This window comes from Schistocerca nitens, chromosome 3 (assembly GCF_023898315.1).
Source record: "Schistocerca nitens isolate TAMUIC-IGC-003100 chromosome 3, iqSchNite1.1, whole genome shotgun sequence".
NCBI lineage: Eukaryota > Metazoa > Arthropoda > Insecta > Orthoptera > Acrididae > Schistocerca > Schistocerca nitens.
In genome coordinates this window covers 828,368,802-828,392,739 of record NC_064616.1, presented here as the reverse complement: position 1 = coordinate 828,392,739, position 23,938 = coordinate 828,368,802, and the positions used below count along the sequence as shown (strand labels likewise).

Genomic DNA, 23,938 nt, shown 5'->3' with positions numbered 1-23,938 from the left:
CCGGTTTCAAAACGGGGATGACAATGCTCTCCCGCCATTGCGACGGAAACTCACCCTCGACCCAGAGACGGTTGTACAGGTCGAGGAGGCGTCGCTTGCAGTCCACTGAAAGGTGTTTCAACATCTGACAGTGGATGCTATCTGGCCCGGGAGCGGTATCAGGGCAAGCGGCAAGGGCACTGTGAAATTCCCACTCACTGAATGGAGCGTTGTAGGATTCAGAAGTGTGGGCGCGAAAAGAAAGGCTCCGACGTTCCATCTGCTCTTTAATGGAGCGGAAGGCCTGGGGGTAATTCGCAGAAGCGGAACTCATAGCAAAATGCTCTGCGAAGTGGTTTGCAATGACGTCGGAGTCAGTACAAACTGCTCCATTCAGTGAGAGCGCAGGGACGCTGACAGGTGTCCGATAGCCGTAGACGCGTCGAATCTTGGCCCAGACCTGCGATGGAGTGACATGCAGGCCAATGGTGGACACAAACCGCTCCCAGCACTCCTGCTTGCTTTGGCGGATAAGGCGGCGGGCCCGCGCACGCAGCCGTTTGAAGGTGATCAGGTGTTCAATGCAGGGATGTCGCTTGTGACGCTGTAGCGCCCGCCGGCGATCTTTAATCGCTGCAGCGATCTCAGGCGACCACCAAGGCACAGTCCGCCGCCGAGGGGACCCAGAGGAGCGGGGAATGGCAGATTCGGCGGCAGTAACGATGCCGGTGGTGACCGATTGAACCACCGCATCAATGTCATCATTAGAGAGAGGCTCAAGAGCGGCAGTGGAGGAGAACAAGTCCCAGTCAGCCTTATTCATAGCCCATCTGCTAGGGCGCCCAGAAGAGTGACGCTGTGGTAGTGACAGAAAGATCGGAAAGTGGTCACTACCACACAGGTCGTCATGCACACTCCATTGGACAGACGGTAAGAGGCTAGGGCTACAGATTGAAAGGTCAATGGCGGAGTAGGTGCCATGCGCCACACTGAAGTGTGTGTAGGCACCATCATTTCACAGCGAGAGATCGAGCTGCGACAATAAATGCTCAATGATGGCGCCTCGACCTGTTGCCACTGACCCACCACACAGAGGGTTATGGATGTTGAAGTCGCCCAATAGCAAGAAAGGAGGCGGCAACTGGGCTACCAGTGCAGCCAGGACATGCTGCGAGACATCACCATCCGGTGGAAGGTAAAGACTGCAGACGGTAACAGCCTGTGGCGTCCACACCCGTACAGCGACAGCCTCTAAAGGTGTATGGAGAGGGACAGACTCGCTGTGCAGAGTGTGAAGGACATATATGCAGACGCCACCAGACACCCTTTCATAAGCTGCTCGGTTCTTATAATAACCCCGATAGCCACGGAGGGCGGGGGTTCGCATTGCTGGAAACCAAGTTTCCTGGAGAGCAATGCAGAAGAAAGGGTGAAGGCTGGTAAGTTGGCGGAGCTCAGCTAGATGGTGGAAGAAACCGCTGCAGTTCCACTGGAGGATGGTATTGTCCATTGCGGAGAAAGGCGTGACGGGACTGGGAAGGCAGATTACGCCGCTGGGTCACCTGCCGCATCCGATGGAGCACCCGTGCAAGTGCTATCCATTGCGTCTGAGGGATCGGCGAGATCGAGGTCCTCAGTGGACGCAAGGATCTCCACCTCATCCTCAGATGCAGAGCTTTTAGGTAGCGGTGGAGTAGGTGCCACCGCAGGTGTCTTGGACTTACGGGTCTTCAAAGCCATTTTCTCTCGCTGTTCCTTTGGTTGCCGTTGGTGAGAGGGCTTATTGGAGTCAGTCTCTGGGACCGAAGAGGATCGCGAAGCCCGTCGACCAGCGACCTGCGGCTTCTTCAGCCACTGGCTGGTGTCTGCTGTGCCGCTGGTAGGAACCTGGGAAGGGAGTGACCCAAGGGATCCCTTCCGAGCGAGAGAAGCCGAAGAAGACTTACGCTTCTCCGGCTTAGAAGTGGGGACTGGTGTCCCCGATGGTTTAGTGGGTGCTGCTCCCGAGGTAGATGGTGTGGGAGCAACAGCGAGAGAAGGGGCCCCCATTGTCAAGGGGGCAGGGGAGGTCCTCTGATTCTGAGAGCTGACTGTATAACTTGCAGCTGAAGGAGCTGGAGCAGGAGTGACAGTGGAGGCATAAGATGACATCATGCGCACGGGATGTAGCCGTTAAAAATTTCCGCTTAGCCTCAGTGTAAGTCAGTGGGTCCAGGGTCTTATATTCCATGATTTTGCGTTCTTTCTCTAAGACACTGCAGTCCGGCGAGCAAGGGGAATGAGGCTCTCCACAGTTGACACAGACGGGAGGCAGAGCACATGGAGTATCAGGATGAGATGGGCGTCCACAATCTCGACATGTGAGGCTAGAAGTACAGCGAGAGGACATGTGACCGAACTTCCAGCACTTAAAGCACCGCATCGGGGGAGGGATATAGGGTTTGACGTCACACCGGTAGACCATCACCTTGACCTTCTCTGGTAAGATATCACCTTCGAAGGCCAAGATGAAGGCACCGGTAGCTACCTGATTCTCCCTCGGACCCCGATGAACACGCCAGACGAAATGTACACCTTGTCGCTCTAAGTTGGCGTGCAGCTCGTCATCGGACTGTAAAAGGAGATCGCGGTGAAAAATAATTCCCTGGACCATATTTAAGCTTTTATGGGGGGTGATAGTAACAGAAACATCCCCCAACTTCGTACAAGCGAGCAAGGCTCGTGACTGGGCAGAGGATGCCGTTTTTATTAAGACTGACCCTGACCGCATCTTGGACAAGCCCTCCACCTCCCCGAACTTGTCCTCTAAATGTTCGACAAAGAACTGAGGCTTCACAGACACAAACGATTCCCCGTCAGCTCTGGTACAGACGAGATACTGGGGCGAATACCTGTCGCTCTCATTCATAGCCTTCCGTTCCTCCCATGGTGTGGCGAGGGAGGGGAACGATTTGGGGTCATAAACGTTACCTTTAAAATGGGCCCTCGAACGCTTAGAGACTGCTGGTGGCTGGCCACCAGCAAGAGAAGATGTGCCACGCTTCATTGCGTGTCATCCACCCTGATGCCACCTACTCCGACCAAGGGCCCTCCCCACGGGCGCCACCCAGCCACAGCAAAGGCCACCTGGCAGGATGGCCATTGCCGGGAGTCCCGATGCCCCAGGGAGATGGGCATCTACTCCTTGGCATACGTGGGGAGTTAATGGTGCAGGCATCAGTAGAGCGATCCCTGTGTTGTCAGGGGGCTACAACCAAGAGGGTACATGGCAGCCCCACCACAATGGACTGGCTACCGTGCTGGATGTTAGGTGACATGTGGTCCATGGTCGCCGTCAGTGCAGAAAGTGGCCCTGCACATCGCTTGGCAGAAAGTGCACGCAGGAGCGTATCCATGCCCATGAGATGGAGAGCGGGCAGGACTGCAACGCAGCGACGAAAAAGCAGGCAAAAGTTCTCAACGCAAGATGGACACAATGCACCAAGTAAGGTGCCCTTCCCCAATCGGCTCGCTCTTCGGAAAAATTTTGAGATATGGAGGTCAAACCCGACAGGGGACCATCACATAAGGCCGAAACGTTGGAGACTCCTTTTAGTCGCCTCTTACGACAGGCAGGAATACCGCGGGCCGATTTTTACCCCCGAACCCGCAGGGGGGTTGCAGAATGATGCTATTGGCTGGATCGTCATGTGGTACACTGCTCCTTGCCACTGTGCATACCCCCAACACCCACCTTCTCACGTGCACACCACTACAGTGCATATCAGTTGATACTCATTTGAATAATGGCTAAACTAATGTGCATACGTACATGTGAGTCATATTTTTATACACGAGGAAAAAAGATGAATGCAACATATTAATGACTGCCATGAATATTAAACCATTAAAAATATTTTATCATTAGATACACTTAATTACTAGCAACAACCAATATAAAATGCAAGTGAATGAAGCTTATATAATGTCCAAGCTATATATAACTTCAAAGCTACATACCCAAGAACAACTTGACGCAAGAACTTTGCTGACAACTCCAGAACTTCTAACCATACTGGTGAAACTGAACTTTCATCAAACAGGGTAGCTTCAGATAAGGACTGAAGAGCCTCAAGAGATTCACTCAATAACTCGCTGCAGACATCAGCTTCTTCACCTATTAAAAATGAAAGTATGACAGCTCACATTGTGTGACTCAAAAATGAACTACAATGTAATGTTATGCTATCACATGTTGAGGATTTCCAAATTTTCTGAGGTAATGGAACTGCTCTACTCGATAAAGGTTAATGTATGTAACAAGTCACATTTAATAAGAACTAACACTTACATCAACTACCTCAGTATTAAGACCAACAAGACAACTACCAGACTGCACATTTTTAATCTGTGGAATTCTAAAAATGTAACAATATCAATATCAATAAGATAAAATCAGATTAAATTCTCTATACAGGGTGTCTGACTTAAAGGTACAAACAAAAGGTGCAAGTAGAAGTCAATGAAACAACCAAATAATCTTAATAAACAGAGCTCTGGGAATAAATGGTTTTCTCAGATAGGATATATGGATTTTATCATACTTCCAGATAACTAAGAGCACAGTTCAAGCAATATATTTTTCCTCTTTAATATTTCATTTAGCATTTCATAATGAGGAGGTATTGAATAGAATTGGTGAGAAGAGGAGTTTGTGGCAGAACTTGACTAGAAGAAGGGATCGGTTGGTAGGACATGTTCTGAGGCACCAAGGGATTACCAATTTAGTACTGGAGGGCAGCATGGAGGGTAAAAATCGTAGAGGGAGACCAAGAGATGAGTACACTAAGCAGATTCAGAAGGATGTAAGCTGCAGTAGGTACTGGGAGATGATGAAGCTTGCACAGGATAGAGTAGCATGGAGAGCTGCATCAAACCAGTCTCAGGACTGAAGACCACAACAGCAACAACAACAACAACAACAACAACAGCATTTCATCCAGGATATCAGCCCACCTTCACCATGAAAGGCATCATCAACTACTTACCATTTTCCTTTAAAATTTACTTCTGTGAATTAAAGCAAAATAGGAAGAAAGGCTGATAGCAAAGAGACTATAATGTTACAGCAGATGTAGGTTGCTGGTGGACCACTAAACATGGATCTATCCTACACATTAAATTTAACATGTGCACCTCACATCATAAGTACAGCAGCCTGCATGGAAACTGGCCAGTGCCAGTTCATCCTATGTCTGTGACCTGAGCAAGGAACACCACACCTAGATGTACCAGTATTTACCAACAATAGGATATTGCACAGCACTTCCCACCACTTTTCCGCCAAACATAAAATGATGTTATAATTCTACAGCAAGGCAGCAGCACATATAAAGACAGAACATTTTTCTGCAGTGTATCCCAGACAAGCTCTCTTAACCACTATGCCATCTTGTTCATTTTCCTGGATTTCAGTGTGTCCTGATACAATTTTTTTTGTATCATTTTCTCTATTAGACACATCTGCTAAATAACTTGGAGGGCCCTGAGCAAAACCAGAGCAAATGAGAAACTTCCTCCCCTGTTTTTCTTCATCTAATCTAGTATTTTCTGAATTGCATACAAATTTTTGATCAGACCTTGCTATTCTCACATTGGGCTTGATAATGGAACCAAGACTTAAGAAAAATCAAGACACATTCATAGGATTTGTTGACATTGAAAAATCATTCTACATGGTAAAACAGTGCTAGATGTTTACAATTCTCAGAAAAATAAGTGTAAGCTATAGGGAAAGAAGGGTAATATACAATATGTACAAGAACCGAGAGGAAAAAAATAAGAATGGGAGAACAAGAATGATGTGTTCAGCTCAAAATGCATGTGGGACAGGGATGCAACCTTTCACCCTCAGTGTTCAATCTATGCACTGAAGAACCAACAATGAAAATAAAATAAAAGTTCAAGAGTGGGTTTCAAATTAAGCGTAAAAGGATATCAGTAATAAGATTCACTGAAGATATTGCTATCCTCTTTGAAGGCGAGGAAGAATTACAGGATGCAAGCTCCCCTTGTGGTACCAAACCTCCATAAAAGTTTCTAACTTTAACCATGAGTCAACAGAAAGCGGTACAGGTGATGTACAGTACAAATGGTCACTTTCCAGCTTGAGACTGCGCAAGTTAAGTTAGCCTTTCCTCGGATTACCTCATGGAATCGGTGCTTAGGATTTTCTCCAACCTGTTCTCCACAGATCACTTGCTGACATTATCCCTCTAAGCAGTTCTTGTAGCACACTGGATTATTTAGAAGATGAAAGCAGGCCACCTGTGATTATAACTGGAAGTGCAGGTAGCTAATCTACTTGAATTAAGTTCTGGGATGGCATTACAGTGCATTTTTAGCAAACACCATAAAACAATTCACAATGAAGTAGGTGAGGCAAGTTATTGCAAGAAGTTACTAAAACCCGAGACCACAATTAAGTCGACAAGTACAGAGAACATATTCCGATTACATCCCATCACCAACTACCCTATCGCTGACTGAGAGATTGGTGCCAAGCCGAAATCTCTTGCATACTTCTTAAGGCTTCGTAGCTATTCATTCATGGTCGATACCTTGGTGATATTAATTTGTTTACTATTTTAACAGGTTTACTGTGTAGTGGTATTGTTGTATTAAAACTCTGATGACAGGAAGGCTCCATCTAGTGTTTGCTGTGCCACTAGTAGACTTTGATAACTAGTGTTTAATAAAGAAAATTCTGAGTTTTGCACCAAAATGTGTATGAGTCCCCTATGTATAAGTTGCCAAGCAAGATCCTTTCTTATGGCTCGCATACCTCTCCTTGATCCAGCAACTCACTACAGCACGATATGACTCCTCCTTTGTCCATGCCTACTTGGGAAACAGCTTTTGAATCCAAAGTGATGTTTCTTGCAGTGCTGTTTAAGGGAGCAAATTACTTCTTCTAGATGTGGTGTCCCAATAAAATACAAAATTTAGAAAATAAAATGTTGTCCAAAATAAGAGGAACCTCACATACTCACCTTGGTGAGTTCTTTTCAAAGATGTTTTAACAAAATTCAAATTCTGAAAATAACACGGTTACACTATTATCATTCATAGGAGTAACCTGTACATTTTGATGTTACTTTATTTCTATGGAGTAAACATATGCCTTTCCTAGGAATCAGAAACAGTTACAGAATTTCATTATTAACTGCCCCAAAACACAAATTTTCCACTAAATGGTTTTGTTTCAGATTTACCATAAATAAACAAATCTTAGAAATTTACAGAACTATATCAAATGCATATTAATTTCCTGTTCTTTCATATCACTGTAACACTCAAATGTTATCTGCCATGCTCTCTTAGTATTAATATTCATTTCAATTCTGTATTTTACCAAACAACCAACACCTTAAATTTGACAAAGAATATGCCATATTTCATAAACAATCTCTAAGACAATAAATACTCTTATCAAATGAACTGCTTCTCTCATGCAGTATGAAACCATTTAATTATTTGTAATAAAGTTCTTCTCATATTAAATCAATGTTAAAATTTTCTTGCTAAATAAAGTTTTGATATCAATCAGCTTTCAGACAACATGTTTACACCACTCTAAATACACAAAATACACCAGCACTTAAATTTTTTCAGTGGATTGGTTCTCATAGAAACATTTTAACACTACACACAACACAAAGTATGAAGAAAGATGCTTTTATTAGTGACTACTGTCACTCAAGGTACACAAATACATTACACATGGGATATTTATTTTTCCATTTACCCCATTACAGAACATCCTTCCACCACAACTCTTTTAACAAGCCTTTATGACTACATGGTCATTTTTATAGCACATGCCACTGAGACTTTATCTTTATTCACACCACTTTTCACTTGTTCATCATCAAATCTAGCGATCCTGGGTGTAGTGGATCTACTATGCCTCATGGTTGTTCTTCATCATTACACAGTATCCAACCATGACTTTTTCTTTATTGAGAGGGACTGTGGTTCTGACTTTTAGTACCAGTTATCTGGTTATCATGGCTTCAGACTTCCTATGATTCTGTGTGTCGTCAATTTTATTGTAGGCATATGTGACAAAATAAACATATTTTGGACACAACTTACAAATTATATTTTACAATTTCCATACTATTCAAATACTATCAATTATTTTCTCTTTTTGCCCAAGAGGGACACAAATATTTTTTTGAAATTTCCAAATAATTAGTTAATGAAACTACTATCTTCAGATGCAAAACAATATTTATTAGCCGAACCATTTCATAATAATAACAAATCCATCCCATGATAACAATAATACGGATAAATTATGTTTATATAACATTTAATGACAACAGTAATATTTACTATTTCTGTTTACAAACATCTTGTACTGTGCCATGCCCCTGCTTATGTCACCATGATATCAGCTGGCCAGCGCCTCCTGACATGCCATTAACACCAAGCCACCACCTGACCGTGGTTCTTTGAATGTCTCATTACACTCTGCTTTACTCACCGTCCACACAGAGTGCATACAAATATTGATAAAATAAATGTTTTTCATAAATTTTTAGGATTAGCTGTTTCTTGCTAATCTCCTTACTCTAGTACATATAGTAACTTTTACTTGATATTTGGTCCTTTAACCACTCTCTATTTGTTTACAAAAGAGTTGCTGCTTCTGGCATCTGGTATTCATTCCTGACATAGCTAAATAGTTTCTCCTTTACTACTGCAACACTTTTTCATATTGACCATGTTATATTAACCTTTTAACAACTGGTACACAGAAATTTCCAGTTCTACTGTATTATGGTGGCATACACTATTCATTACACATTGATCTTCAAAATTTTCATAATACAACATCTTTATCTTGTGATTAATACTAAATGATTTCTTATCATTTTTCATTAAGCATATATTGTCCAAAAACACTTTCTGGTACTTCAAAAACAAACACTTTCACCCTCCTTTTACAGCTTCGTAAATTACTTTTGACATGTCAATAATATTGTTTCCCTTCTTATCACTCTTTGCTACCTTAATACTATTTGAAAACAAATTCTTCACCCCCCCCCCCCCACCTTTTATAACTTTGTTACTCATTATAACGTCTGTTACTTTAGCTCTTATTTTTGTTCCTTTCTGTAAGGTAATTTCATCTGTACTGGATTCCTGTTACAAACATTCAGTACTTATCTTCATGTAACATTGATTTTGCACTTGTTTTCAAGGACTAGTAATATTTGCATACTTTACCTAATTCTTCATAACATTTACCTTCATGGTCCTCAAAACTTATGTCAGCATGATGTACCATCAGGTCATTTCCTACAATAAAACTGATACATCAGTCTGATACCACCATGTTGATAATTCTCAGTACTTTTTCTTTATTCCTCATTTTTTCCTACTACTTGATTCTTTATTATTTTCATATCACTTCTCAAGGCTTCTAACACCTCAAATCTCTGCAATGGTACAACTGGTACCCTCTCTATGCTTATTACTTGCTCATAAGGTCCCCCCTTTACAATGGTTCCTAATCTGTTACCGATTCCAGGGATCGCTATGGTTTCAATACCAGCAACTTTGACACTCACAATTATCTGATAACCGTTTTTACTTTCTTTTCTTATCTCTTTCCTCCTATTCACATTTTCTCTGATATTATCATTATACTGTCTATTAATAGTGAAATTTCGAATTCCCAGCAAGGTTCTCTTGGTCAAAATTGTTATATTGTCTCTTATCATGTAAATGTAAATTCTCATCAGAGTTTTCTTTGCCACGAACATTATTTTCCCACCTATTTATTTTCTGGGAAAACCATTGCCATATCTTTCATTCTCACTTGTGGAAACATTGTTTACTTTGTTACTGCTTTTGTTCCAGTTATCTTTTGACTTCGATCTTACACCCTTCCAACTGTTACCCTTCATTGCTTTTCCTGACAAAGCCAAAACTTGACACTGTGGCTTCAAAACATTCTTTTTTTTCTTTATATGGTTCTCGATATGGTACATTTTTCTATTAGTAAAAATTTTGTGGAAAGTATTTTCACGTAGTGGTCTTCTTTGTCAACATTTCCACTACTATTTTTTACTTTCTACTACTTTTTTTACTTTTTTAATTTCAAATTTAATGTTTTATTTACATTTTCAGCACAAAGGTCACTGTCTAAGCTATTATAATCACTGATCTCATGATGAATGCCATTTACCTTTGCAAATAACTCCTTTAATTTACTTGCAATAAATTTCTTAACAGGATCTTCTTCAACAGATATTGTGGTTTGTATCTGCTCATCTGTGACTAAGTTATAATTTACATCCAATTTTACTCCAGAATCTATTTTAACATTTATTTTTACCTGAATCTGTTCATATAGGACTAATTTATTGTTTATATCCACTCTTTGTTACTATTGTCCATTTTACGCTAGGTATTCTTAGCACATGTTTGTATACTTTCCTCTATGTGCGCCAACAATTTCTTAGTATTCTTAATGAATTCTTCTGTTCTCTCATTGAGTGCAATTATTCTTTTCTTAATTATCTTTGCATAATTTTTCCATATTAGTCTTTTGGATACAGTATTCTATATTTCTGTTATCATTCTTGACATCTAATTCATCAATTTTACCACTAATCTACATCTACATCTACATCCATACCCCGCAAATCACCTAACGGTGTGTGGAGGAGGGTACTTTGAGTACCTCTATCTAATAGTTGGTATCGTATCCCCTATCCAATTTCTTACTATTTCTTGGTATTTGAGCATTACCTGCATTCTTGGTATCATTTCCTACTCTTCCTTTTTACCTGACTCACTCATTTTACAGTTAGTAGCTGTGATATTTTTACTCTGTTCGACCCGAATGGTCTCATTTGTATTCACTCTATTGGTTGGATAAATCATCTATTATAAATTTAGGTTATTCTTTAAAATTGACCAACTGTTCCTGTATGTCTTTAGTTTCTTTGTTAGCGTCAGTGATCTCTGTTACTCTGTCATTATTTTTATTGTTAGTATTCATAACGGATACCTCTATGCTTCCATTTACATCTCAAAATCTTTGCCAATTTTATTTCCCTTAATAGGTGGTACGCCAGCATATACCTCTAATTTTTCATTGAAAGCTGACTGCATTTTATACTCATTTTCCTCAGTAGTCTCCTATAGTTTCTCCACAGTTTGAAACATGTCATCATGAGTAATTTTTACACCTTCATCCCCTTTAGTTCCACCACAATCACTCACAACCCAAGTATTTGCTTCTTCAGTATTATCTGTTAAGCCCATAGTTTCTTGTGTCGTTTCCCCCTCCTCACTTTCCACTAAGTCACTTATTCTGACTTATTGGTCTTTCTTCAAAATTCATATCAGATACGGATGTCTTTCCAAAGATACTGATCATTACAATTTCAACAAACTCCTCATCAGTAAATTCTATTTTACTGTCAGTATCTCTATTACATGCTTCTATTTTTCCAGTCATATGCTCTACGAACCTGTTAGTACTCTTAACAGATTCTCCTACCTTTTCCATGAGAGCACTTAAATGTTCATCAATATCTTCCCACGGCACAGCAAATTTCATACAGCTCTTCTTGACCTTTATAGATAAGGTCCCACATTTCCATAAGATTCCTACCGACTTTGCATAATGTTTCAGAATTAGCCTCCTTGATACACTGATACATGTTACTGTTAGTATCCCATACATATTCTTCTAACTCGTCAGTTTTATTACTAATACCCTGTATCATAAACCTCACTAATTCTCTCTCTGCTTCATCAAAGGCATTCAACACTGGGCACATTTTCCACTGTTCTAGTTGCACACCCTGCTCTTCCATTTTCCCTAAATAACTCATCTTGTCTGTCATTGTTTATTCTAACCTTTATCAAGACTAACATACACTACAATATCTAATTATGAATACTGATACGAACTATTACAGTTAACATGATCCTAAACTTACTGTATGTAAGTTTCTGTGCTCTCCAGATGACATAGCTGGTTGAAGAATGAGCTGATGCCATGCCTGTGCACTGAACTCTGGACTCGGTGTATGAACCCCCAACACACCCCATACTGCTACTGCCACAGTCAACTGCATTCCATGCGCTACCTGCATGCAGTGGGGCATCCACTGGATATGTGACTGTCCTTGCCATGTCTGTTGTCACTGTCTTCTTTCTTCTTCATTGTAATGTCTTCTTGATGGTTGTTCATTATATTTAGGTTGTGAAATATTTGTATTCATTGGACATGATTTAAACTTTGCAACAAACTTTTTTAACTACACAATGTGCACAGTTTTAACTCAATGTTACTACCCACAAGCCACAGATTTCAGTCACTTTTATACCCAGTTCCCTTCGTTTCTCTTTCCAACACACTTAATGTCTAATTGCAACTCCTACTCTCAACACACATTTTTCAGCAAAATAGTTCTTGCTGACAAAAGGGATTCCATGTGCAAGGTCTGCCATCCTCAACAGAGGCTCTTAAAATGTTTCCCCGTAAGGCGATGCCATAAGCAAGATCTCATGACACACAGTACAACTGATCATACCTTCCCGCTCAGGCTTGCATGAGTTAAGTTAATCCTTCCTTGGATGACCTTAGCGAATCGTCACTTAGAATTTCCTCCAACCTGTTCTCCACAGATCACTTGCTGACATTGTCCCTCAAAGCAGCTCCTGTAGCACACTGATTTCTTTAGCAATTGCAAGCAGGCAACCTGTCATTATATATAGAAGTGGGGGCAGCCAATTTACTAGAAATATGTCCCAGGATGCCATTATGGTGCATTTATTAGCAAAAGCTGTAAATCAGATACCACTGAAATAACTGAAACAATTTATCACAAAAATTTACTAAAAATTGAGAGCACGATTAAGACGACCAGTACAGAGAGCAGACTCATTAAATCTAATTGCCACATATCAGAGAACATGATCTCAGTACTTCTGATCGCTGACTGACGAAATTGGCATGCAGCCAAAATCTCATATACACTTTGTGAAGCTTTATATCTATTTGTAAATGGTCATTAGCTTAACAATATTCATTTGTTTACTATTTCCACTGGTTTACTGCATAGCTGTATTGCCGTATTACAGTTCTGATAACAGGATGGCTCCATCTAGTGTTTGCTGTGCCAAAAGTGGACTTCGGTAACAAATATTTTATAAAGAAAATTCTGAGTTTTGCAGCCAAATGTATGTGATTTCCCTGCGCATAGACTGCTAAAGAAGTTCCTTTCTCATGGCTTGTGTACCTCTCCTCACACTGATGGTTCACTTCTGCATCATATGGTCCCTCCTTTGTCAATGGCTGTGTGGGAAACAGCTTGCAAACCACTACTGATGTATTCTGCAGAGCTGCTTAGGGGAGAAACTACTTCTACTAGCTGCAGCATCCCAGTGAAATGTAAAATTTAGAAAATAAAGTGCTGTCCAAAATAAGAGGAAACTCACAATGTACTGTTGAATGGAATGCACAGTCTACGGAGCACAGACTATGAATAAGGGCAAACCGAAAAAATAATACAGTAATGACGAGTAGCAGAAATGAGATTTGCAATAAACTTAACATCGGTGAAGGAATTCTGCAACATGGGAAGATAAAACTTATGCAAGGAGGATATAAGAAGGAAACTATCACACACAAAGAGAATGTTTGTTGCAAAACAAAATCGATTACTATCAAACACGTGGCTTAATTTGTAAAATAAATTTCTGAGAATGTGCATTTGGAGCACAGTACTGCATCAAAGTGAATCAGGGACTGTAGAAAAACTGGAAAAGAAGAGAATTTAAGCATTTGATATGTGGCGCTATAGATGCATGTTGCAAATTAAGTAGACTGATATTACGCAGAATGATAAAATAAGGAATGAGGAGGTTCTCCACAGAGTCAGTGAGGAAAGGAATATACGTAAAACACTGACAAGAAGATGGGATAGAATGATAGGACATCTGTTAAGACACCAGTGAATAACTTTCACGGTACCAGAGTGAGTTGCAGAGGGTAAAAACTGCAGAAGAAGACAGACTGAAATAAATCCAGCAAATAATTGAGAACATAGGTTGCAAGTGCTACTTTGAGATATAAAGGTTGGCACAGAAGAGGAATTCACGACAGGCTGCATAAAACCAGTCAGAAGACTGATGACTCAAAAGAGATAAAGAAGAAAAAGATGCCAGTTTGATGCGTAAAGAAATGTTGGGAGAGGGAGGACTATGTAGAGGCATGTAGACATCTCCAGATACTCATTCATGGAACTGTCTGATAATATACCTCCAAGTAGTATTTGAGATCATGTCAAGGTCAAAGAAAACATCTACATCTACAAGATTACTCTGCAATTCACATTTAAGTGCCTGGCAGAGGGTTAATCGAACCACAATCATACTATCTCTCTACCATTCCACTCTCGAACAGCGCGCGGGAAAAACGAACACCTAAACCTTTCTCTTCGAGCTCTGATTTCTCTTATTTTATTTTGATGATCATTCCTACCTATGTAGGTTGGGCTCAACTAAAAAAAATTTTTGCATTCGGAAGAGAAAGTTGGTGACTGAAATTTCGTAAATAGATCTCGCCGCGACGAAAAACGTCTTTGCTTTAATGACTTCCATCCCAACTCGCGTATCATATCTGCCACACTCTCTCCCCTATTACGTGATAATACAAAATGAGCTGCCCTTTTTTGCACCCTTTCGATGTCCTCCGTCAATCCCACCTGGTAAGGATCCCACACCATGCAGCAATATTCAAACAGAGGACGAACGAGTGTAGTGTAAGCTGTCTCCTTAGTGGACTTGTTGCATCTTCTAAGTGTCCTGCCAATGAAACGCAACCTTTGGCTCGCCTTCCCCACAATATTATCTATGTGGTCTTTCCAACTGAAGTTGTTCGTAATTTTTACACCCAGGTACTCAGTTGAATTGACAGCCTTGAGAACTGTACTATTTATCGAGTAATCGAATTCCAGCGGATTTCTTTTGGAACTCATGTGGATCACCTCACACTTTTCGTTATTTAGCGTCAACTGCCACCTGCCACACCATACAGCAATCTTTTCTAAATCACTTTGCAACTGATACTGGTCTTCGGATGACCTTACTAGATGGTAAATTACAGCATCATCTGTAAACAACCTAACAGAACTGCTCAGATTGTCACCCAGGTCATTTATATAGATCAGGAACAGCAGAGGTCCCAGAACGCTTCCCTGGGGAACACCTGATATCACTTCAGTTCTACTCGATGATTTGCCGTCTATTACTACGAACTGCGACCTTCCTGACAGGAAATCACGAATCAAGTCGCACAACTGAGATGATACCCCATAGGCCCGCAGCTTGATTAGAAGTCGCTTGTAAGGAAAGATGTCAAAAGCTTTCCGGAAATCCAGAAATACGGAATCAACCTGAGATCCCCTGTCGATAGCGGCCATTACTTCGTGCGAATAAAGAGCTAGCTGCGTTGCACAAGAACGATGTTTTCTGAAACCATGCTGATTGTGTATCAATAGATCGTTCCCTTCGAGGTGATTCATAATGTTTGAATACCTTCCTCCAGCGAAGTCACAGTATCTCCTGATCCCAAACAAACAGACAGCAAAGCTGGCTCAATTCATAAGTCCCGATGCAGTAGCAATTGACCGTCTCTTCCAAGGCCTTTCCCATGCAGTTAGTGGGGGTGATATGATCATAAATAGTTAGTCATGTACAGTCCTATTGAGATTTGAGTGATACAAAGAATTTAGAGGTGAAAAACTTAACTTCAAACAAACTGAAATCATATATGCTTGACAACTCCTTTTACTCCATACAAAAATTTCTGGAAAGAAAAAAAAATTACTTGTCCATCATGGGTGAAAACATCTGGATGTGTGACAGAAAAGGTTAACATTGTGGAAATTAATTCTGTATTGGCACAGTTGTTGCCTCAGTGATCCATCAGCAGGACTCACTATTGCACTTGTCTCTCTGTATCAAAAATACTCTAGTGTAAACATCACTCTGGACATGGGTAGTTACAGGCAGTTGTAGTTTTGGTCTTATTAGTGTGTGTTATTGTGCAGCAAATTACTCGCAATGCTGGGTATGTGTTATAGGGACATATCTACTTGCGAAAATATCTTAATTCTTATGTTTGCTGTTACAGTGATGTTTGTAATGTCATGTATACATACGGTTCAGTACATTTCCTTTTCTCTGCCACATGTTACCAATGAAAAAGACAGTACTCCAAAAGTAATATGGTGGATATGATTTTCTGCTATTGGTTAACAAATGGAAGTAGCCACCGAGCCTGTGCCATTTACGTGGAAAAATAGCCACATTGCAGAGTACTGTCTGATAAACTATTCAGCTAACTTTTTCAGTGTCTTAACAACATGGGTTCTCTAGAACCCCACAAGATGAACAGTTTAGGGCCTCCTCAGATGGAGGAGCATGTGCTAAATTTACTGGCCGAAGGATCTGGAACTAGTATGGGGCAACTGGCAGCAGCAGAAGATGTGAGTCATCCTCTTGTCTGGGCAGTATTACATGAGCAGTTGCTGTATCCGTACCATCTTCAGCTAGGCCAGAAGACCACCATAGCGAACTGCAGTTCAGTCAGCGGCTCTTGCAGAAGTATGCTGCAAATCCACTGTATTCATCGAAGATTTTATTTACCAATGAGGGGGGAGGGGGGTTTCACATGAGATGGAATTATGAACTTTCATAAACAGCATGTGTGAGCTGATAAAAATCACTATGCAGTTGCAGAAAGATGGTATCAACATTGTCTCTCCATCAACACAAGGGCTTGGTGATAGGGACATACAACTTACCACAAAGACTAAATGGAGCTCATTATCATCAATATCTTGTTAACATATTGCCTATCTTGCAGGAGGATGTACCACGTCAGTAAAGACTACACATGTGATTTACACATGATGGTGCACCAGCCCATCTCCTCTGCAATGTAGGTGAACATTGGGGTGCCCCATACCTTAGACTACCTGTTCTCCAGACTTCAATCCCCCAGATTTTTGGTTACAGGGGTGTGCAAGATTCCTTATGCCAAAGGGCAGAGGGAAGCATTGCCAAGGATGAACATCACATTGAGCACCTCCTATAACAAATGCCATGAATGGACATAACGTTGAACCATCCTATGAACAAATTTATAGGTCACAGGAAGTATGAGCTTCTGGACCCATGTGTAATGGTCTGTTTTGCATGTTGTAATGTGTGTACCATCACATCTGACAATACTGGACTCTTGTTTTCAGTCACAAAGAAAAAGTGCATAGATCTCAGAAGTATGTGATTCTGGACACATGTTTACTGGACATTTTTCTTTGTTTTGATGGGTACTACCACCTCTAAACACATCTGACACTTTTTTAGGACACTGCATATCACTACCCTTCCTCCTCTCTCTCTCTCTCTCTCTCTCTCTCTCTCTCTCTCTCTCTCTCTGTGTGAGTGTGTGTGTGGCAGAGGCAAGGTGGCGGTCGGGTGTCGGGGGGTCGGGGGGTTGATGGTCGGGGGGACGGGGGGTCAGGGGGTCGGGGGGATGGGGCGTCGGGGGGGTCGGGGGTCGGGGTGTAGGGGGGTCTGGGTCGGGGGTCGGGATGAGGGGAGGGGGACGGGATGAGGGGAGGGGGATGGGATGAGGGGAGGGGGAAGGTAGGAGGGGAGGGAGAAGGGAGGAGGGGATGGGGAAGGGAGGAATGGAGGGGGAAAGAGAGGGTAGGGCTGGCAGAGTATAGGGGTGGGGAGGGGGAGAGGGGAGGGGAGAGGAGAGGGGGAGAGGGAGGGGAGGGGGAGGGGGAGGGGAGGGAGAGGGGGAGGGGAGGGGAGGGGGAGGGGGCAATGGGGAGGGGGAGGGGGCAATGGGGAGGGAGAGGGGAGTGGAGGAGATGCAGAGGGGAGGGGAGGAGAAGGGGGAGTGAAGGAGAGGGGAGAGGGAGGGAGAGGGGTAGGGAGAGGGGGAGGGGAGGGGAGGGAGAGGAGAGGGGGAGGGGAGTGAAGGAGAGGGGATATGGAGGGAGAGGGAGGGGGAAGGAGAGGGGGAAGAGAGGAGAGGGGGAAACCTGCTTGTGTCTGTATATGTGTGGATGGATATGTGTGTGTGTGCACGAGTGTATACCCGTCCTTTTTTCCCCCTAAGGTAAGTCTTTCCGCTCCCGTGATTGGAATGACTCCTTACCCTCTCCCTTAAAACCCACATCCTGTCGTCTTTCCCTCTCCTTCCCTCTTTCCTGATGAGGCAACAGTTTGTTGCGAAAGCTTGAATTTTGTGTGTATATTTGTGTTTGTTTGTGTGTCTGTCGACCTGCCAGCACTTTCATTTGGTAAGTCACATCATCTTTGTTTTTGTGTGTGTATATATATATATATGGAAACATTCCACGTGGGAATAATATATCTAAAGGCGGTTTTCCATCTGCCTTGGCGAATGCAGGTTGGTTCCCCTTATTCCGCCTCAGTTACACTATGTTGGCAATTGCTGCACAAACACTGTCTTCACGTACGCGTACACCATAATTATTCTACCACGCAAACATTTGGGGTTACACTTGTCTGGTGTGAGATGTTCCCAGGGAGGGAGGTGGGGGTGGAGGGTGTCCACTGGGGGGTGAACCGCACAATAACCCTGTGTTTGGTGTGAGGCGGCAGTGGGGTGAGTGGACTGCTGTAGCCTGTTGTGGGGTTGTGAACCACTGAGGGCTACGGCAGGGACAAAGCAGCTCCATCGTTTCTAGGTCCCCAGTTCAATACAATACAATAAATCCTGTCTTGAGCCCATGCACAGAAGTTAACACAATTGTCACAATAGTTTCCACACAGCTCTTGATGGAGATAGATATGATAGGGGTGGAACCTATGTCGATGGAGGATGCGTAGGGCACCTTCCTGATGCATGCCACATCCTTGTGTGATTGTGCGGGAAGTAATGTGTGGGTCATGTGCAACAACAGCAAAAACATTAATTTTCCCCTCTTCTGTTGTCACTCATTTACTTCTGTTACATTGCCTAAGCGTTACACTACCACTTTCAAGTAAATGGTTGCAGTGGTTGATAAATAATTGCTAAGACGGTTGATGTCTATTGAGATATCTTGACACGTACACCGTACAAGAATGAACTGTGTTCTTCCTACACTCTCCATACACCATGAGCATGTCAGCTTTTTCTGCACTGACAAATCCCATTGACCACTCATTACCTACTGATTGGACTGTCACTCACTAACTGACTAGCAAGTCACAGTCCACTCAAGGATCACACAAGCACACTGTAAGCAAACATAACAACATTGTACCTAGCAACTACGCAGGTTGAATGGCACAGACATGTGTCGGTGTGGAAACTTTTCAAAATGAGATATCTCTTAAATGGCTTGCACGAGAATCCTGCAACAAACACCACTGACATTCTAATTTACCCCACTTTTACTTTGTTAATGTTAACAGGCATTGTTCCATTTTTAAAAAAAGTGTACATCTGAACAAAAATACTCTTTCTAAGTATTATTACACTAATTTAACAATATGGGCCCCTGATTACCAATGCACTCTATGAAAACCAGACACCAACTGCACTTTCCATTTCCCATTTCCACAATATTTGCAGTGCAAGTTTTGGGTGATTCATCCTGTATATCATAGCATTTGGGTACATGACCAGGGTGCCCCCCCCCCCCCCCCCAAAAAAAAAAATCATTGGGGAAAGGTTCTCTACACCAGAACAATGCCTAGTAAACAAGGGCTCTGAAGTCCATACCTTAAGAAATATGAGCACTTATTCGTCTTTGAACCTACAAAACTAATCTCTTCTACTGCAAGCTCTTCACTTTTCACATTTTGGGAGGTGGTAGCATGGTGCAAAACAAGAAAAGAAATGCTAGTAAAAATTGGCTCTAAAATGCATGCCTTAAGAGCTATGAGCACTTATTCAGTAGAAAAGTATAAGGTATAAGGAATCTGTACCTACAATTTGTTGACTTTTTTTAGATCAGTGACTCAATAAGAGCATATACTAGGGATCCATTTAAAATAAAATTAAAAAACTTTTCTTGTAAATAAATGCATGTTTTCACTAAAAGCAATCTAAGCTGTATATATTATGTATTAAACATTGTAGATAATTATGTTATGTACTGAATCTTTGTACACAAGCATGATATGTACTATACCTTTCTAACAATACGATGTTTGCAAAAGCCATCATTTGATGGCTACATGTAAAAAGAAATAAAAATAAATAAATGTATGACATTATTTTGAATACTTTAAAAGGAAGTATTTATATTTTCCACACTTGACCATTTTGAAATAATAAAATAGTTACCATGGTAGACCCAATAACGATTGGCATCAATACCTAGACATTTTCTTTTCATACCTGATCTCCATGCTCTTCTTAGAAATGCAAAAGAAAAGTTAAGTGCAGCTCTGGAACCAACCCTTGCCAAGCTTATAGTTGCCTTTTCTCCAGCCCTGGAACTGAATATAGTGGGGGAAAAAATGTTAGAATATTGAAGACTACTGTACACTGTCTTAAACATATCACTAACCACTGATCATTAACAAAATAATCAAAACTGAATCAACAGGCATTGCACTTGACTACCTTACACAGTGACCAAACCTCTGCCATTGCATTTCTTTTGTAATCATTCTCTCTGTGACAGCATCACAGTCTCTAATTCTGTCTCTGCTGATACATATGGAGACAAACTAATGTAAAAATGAAATAGTTTGTACAAAGAGTTTTGTACTTTCACAACTTTAGGTTGGAGTCACTGGGATGAGTTGAGAATGGCTGACAAATAAAAACTGTTTCATTTATAAACTCAGTATTGCATGTAATGATAGCATCTCCACATGAAGTTTCCACATTAGTTGAACAACGTACAGTGATCCAATTTTTGGTTTCTGTAGGTGAAAAGTTGACTAAAACCTTTTCTTGGAAGATTTTACAGTATGGTGAAAGTTTTATGAACAGTGAAAACTTTTATAAGTGGACAGAACAGTTCAAAAATGGTCGAACCTCAGTAACTGACGAGCAACATCCTGGTCAGCTAGTTGGTGTCAATTCCTTCACTTGGAGCCCACACCGAAGACATTATTAATGAAGACCGATGTATTACAGTTGACCATATAACAAAAACAATTACAGTAAGTGTTGACACAGTTCATAACATTATCAGTAACAAGCTCACGATTATAAAACAAGAACAAGGTAGGTCCCCAAAGAGGAAACAATACTCAAAGTGTGTACAGACTTGGAAGAACACTATGGAAGGGAAGGTGACCATTTTCTAAATGAGATTTTAATTTGTTTGGTACATTCAAGGAGACACTAGGTGGAAAAAAGTTAAGAAACAACTAGGAGGTAAAAGAATTTGTGGGAAAACGGCTCAAACTACAAGATTAAGACTTCTTTGTATCATGTACAAAAAATCTGGTTCATTTTTGGGATATTATATATATATTAATACTGGTGGAGATTATTTAGAGAAGCAGTGAAAGTCTCATTGTGTAATTTTTTATTCTACATCAGTTTGTCTCTTTAATAACTGAATGTCCCTTATATTTTCATTAGAAAGTGCCCAGCACTATTTCACACAACAGTTTGTGTTTAGTGCCACCAGTAAATGCTCCCAGCCAATACTCAGCAAGTTGAGGGTCATTTCTGTGCTACTGATCACTGGCTTTTTAGTGTAGTGTGTACAATTTACAACTATTAGGAAATGAATGATCATTTTACATCTGTAGTGGTAGGATAACTGTGGTCTAAGAACCCTGCCACATCATGCCTGTCTCATTAGATACAAACAATAATGCTGCCAATCAAGAGACATTTGATTTCTTAGCATGTCTGTTAACTTTATGTCTTTACATTGTCATGGTCTGCTATCACGAACTACTAATACAGTATAAGGAAAAGATAGACTGCTACTCACCACAAAGATGAAATGCTGAGTTGCAGATAGCCACAACAAGAAGACACACATTAGCTTTCAGCCTAAGCTTTTGTCAGAAAAGGAAGCATACACACATTCATTCACACAAGCAGCCACACCTAATACACGCATCATCACCTTCTCTGACAGCTTGTCTGCGCTGTTGGAGTTGGTGGCCATGTATGTATGAGGTGTACTTGCTTGTGTGACTGAATGTTTGTATGTTTCCTTTTCTGATGAAGGCTTAGGCAAAAAGCTAATGTGTAAGTGTCTTTTTGCTGTGCCTGTTTGCAATTCAACATTTCATCTTCACGGTGACTAGCAATCTATCTTTTCCTTACACTGCTGATTTCCCAACCTGGGTTTTCCATCATTTGTCTAATACAAAATACACATGTCAGCCTGAAGATAACTGCACAAAAAATTTACAAAAGAATTTTCATACTGAGCAACTACCAACGTTTACAACAAGACTAACATATTTACTAGGAACTAAATTTTATAACTACCCATTTATTTCAAATACATTGAGTATTAAAAAACAAATTCATGACGTGTTCTCATTACCGTACATCCTTTTTCAGTCCATGTGACACTCCTTTGTGTACAGGTCTCATGTTTTCTGATGGACTATGTCTTGTGAGAGCTACAAAGTACCTCTTAGCCACCATTAGCCTTTGTCTTAATCTGACAGCGGAAAGGGTACTGCTGGCAGCCTCATGACAAAGCCTTTTCTGCTCAAATATTAAGGATTCTAAGCAGCTGTAGAGCTGTTCTGTTTCTAAATAAAAATGATACAAGAAAGACAATTAAAATTTACTTATGATATTAACATGAAGAAAGTAACAAGGGCAAGTATACCCTCTATTTTTAAAAAAATAAAATCAAACCAATATATTAGTGGATTGATGACTGATGCAATTACAATTACCTATGGCTTACTTAACAAATATAGCTTAATATACAAAACCATTCACTGGCTTTTGGTCATCATTACTAGATAATGTATAACTCAATTGCAAATTTATTACTTGAGAAAGTCAACAGTAAACAAATGCTGATTAATAATTTGCGGAGCACACCAATTTCAAAGTAAATTATGTAGAAAAATTTTGCCTTGTGTAGATTATGGATATAAAAAGATTGGTAAGATGGGTAATTCAATAACTCTGTAATGACATCTCTATTTAATGCAGTATCTTCTATTAACTAAGGAGACAGAACTATTTATTTCATTTTTATTAGGAAGTAATATATAAACTTCCATGAATTATAGTACAGCAATCCCTATATTTCAGAAGTCAAAATACATTAGCTCCTGAAAACACATGACAACTCAGCAACAAAGAAGTCTTTAAATGATACCTCAATTCGCAATACGAAGAATGGCAAATAAAATGCAGGCCTTCTTGATTCAGTTACCATCTGTTTATTACAGAAAAGCATTAAAGTTTCTCTAGCTTTCAAAATTAAGCTCTGTATCCACAACACCACAGACACACAGTGATAACAGCAAAAAGCTTACAATGTTAGATACATTGGGTGATTTAGCTACAGATTGTTTAAAACAACTCTGTGATTTGCAACTGGCAGTAAAGGGGGAGTGTCTCGTGACACACAGCATGTCACACACTACTGTATTCAGAAGTAGACTACTAACCACAAATCAAAACAAAACAGTTTGTTAAAAATGATAATTTCAGCTTCACTGATGGTGACAGTAATAATGATTGTGATGCATACCTCAATATTAGGATTATATTTTTCAAACTTAACAACAAACAGAGATCACATGTTAAGCCAGAAGTAATAAATGTCATGAAGCAACAAAATTAATTTTATCAAATTCACATTGTAAAATTTTATAAAATGCAAACAGACGTTACACTGCCTAGTCAGCCACAGCCAGTTACAGCACACCAAATATGTCAACACATTAAGAG

General features: G+C 40.8%; 1 protein-coding gene across 1 annotated transcript in view; it reads right to left on the bottom strand.

Annotated features, from left to right (window-relative positions):
- Window positions 1–23,938, bottom strand: part of LOC126248847 (E3 ubiquitin-protein ligase HERC2) — an 851,297-nt gene that overhangs the window by 785,318 nt on the left and 42,041 nt on the right. The window contains exons 5-7 of the mRNA XM_049950269.1: window positions 22,563–22,776; window positions 20,432–20,532; window positions 3,979–4,135 (exon numbers count right to left, since the gene is read on the bottom strand). Of these exons, the coding sequence (XP_049806226.1) occupies window positions 3,979–4,135; window positions 20,432–20,532; window positions 22,563–22,776 (472 nt within the window). The remainder of the gene's footprint in view (window positions 1–3,978; window positions 4,136–20,431; window positions 20,533–22,562; window positions 22,777–23,938) is intronic.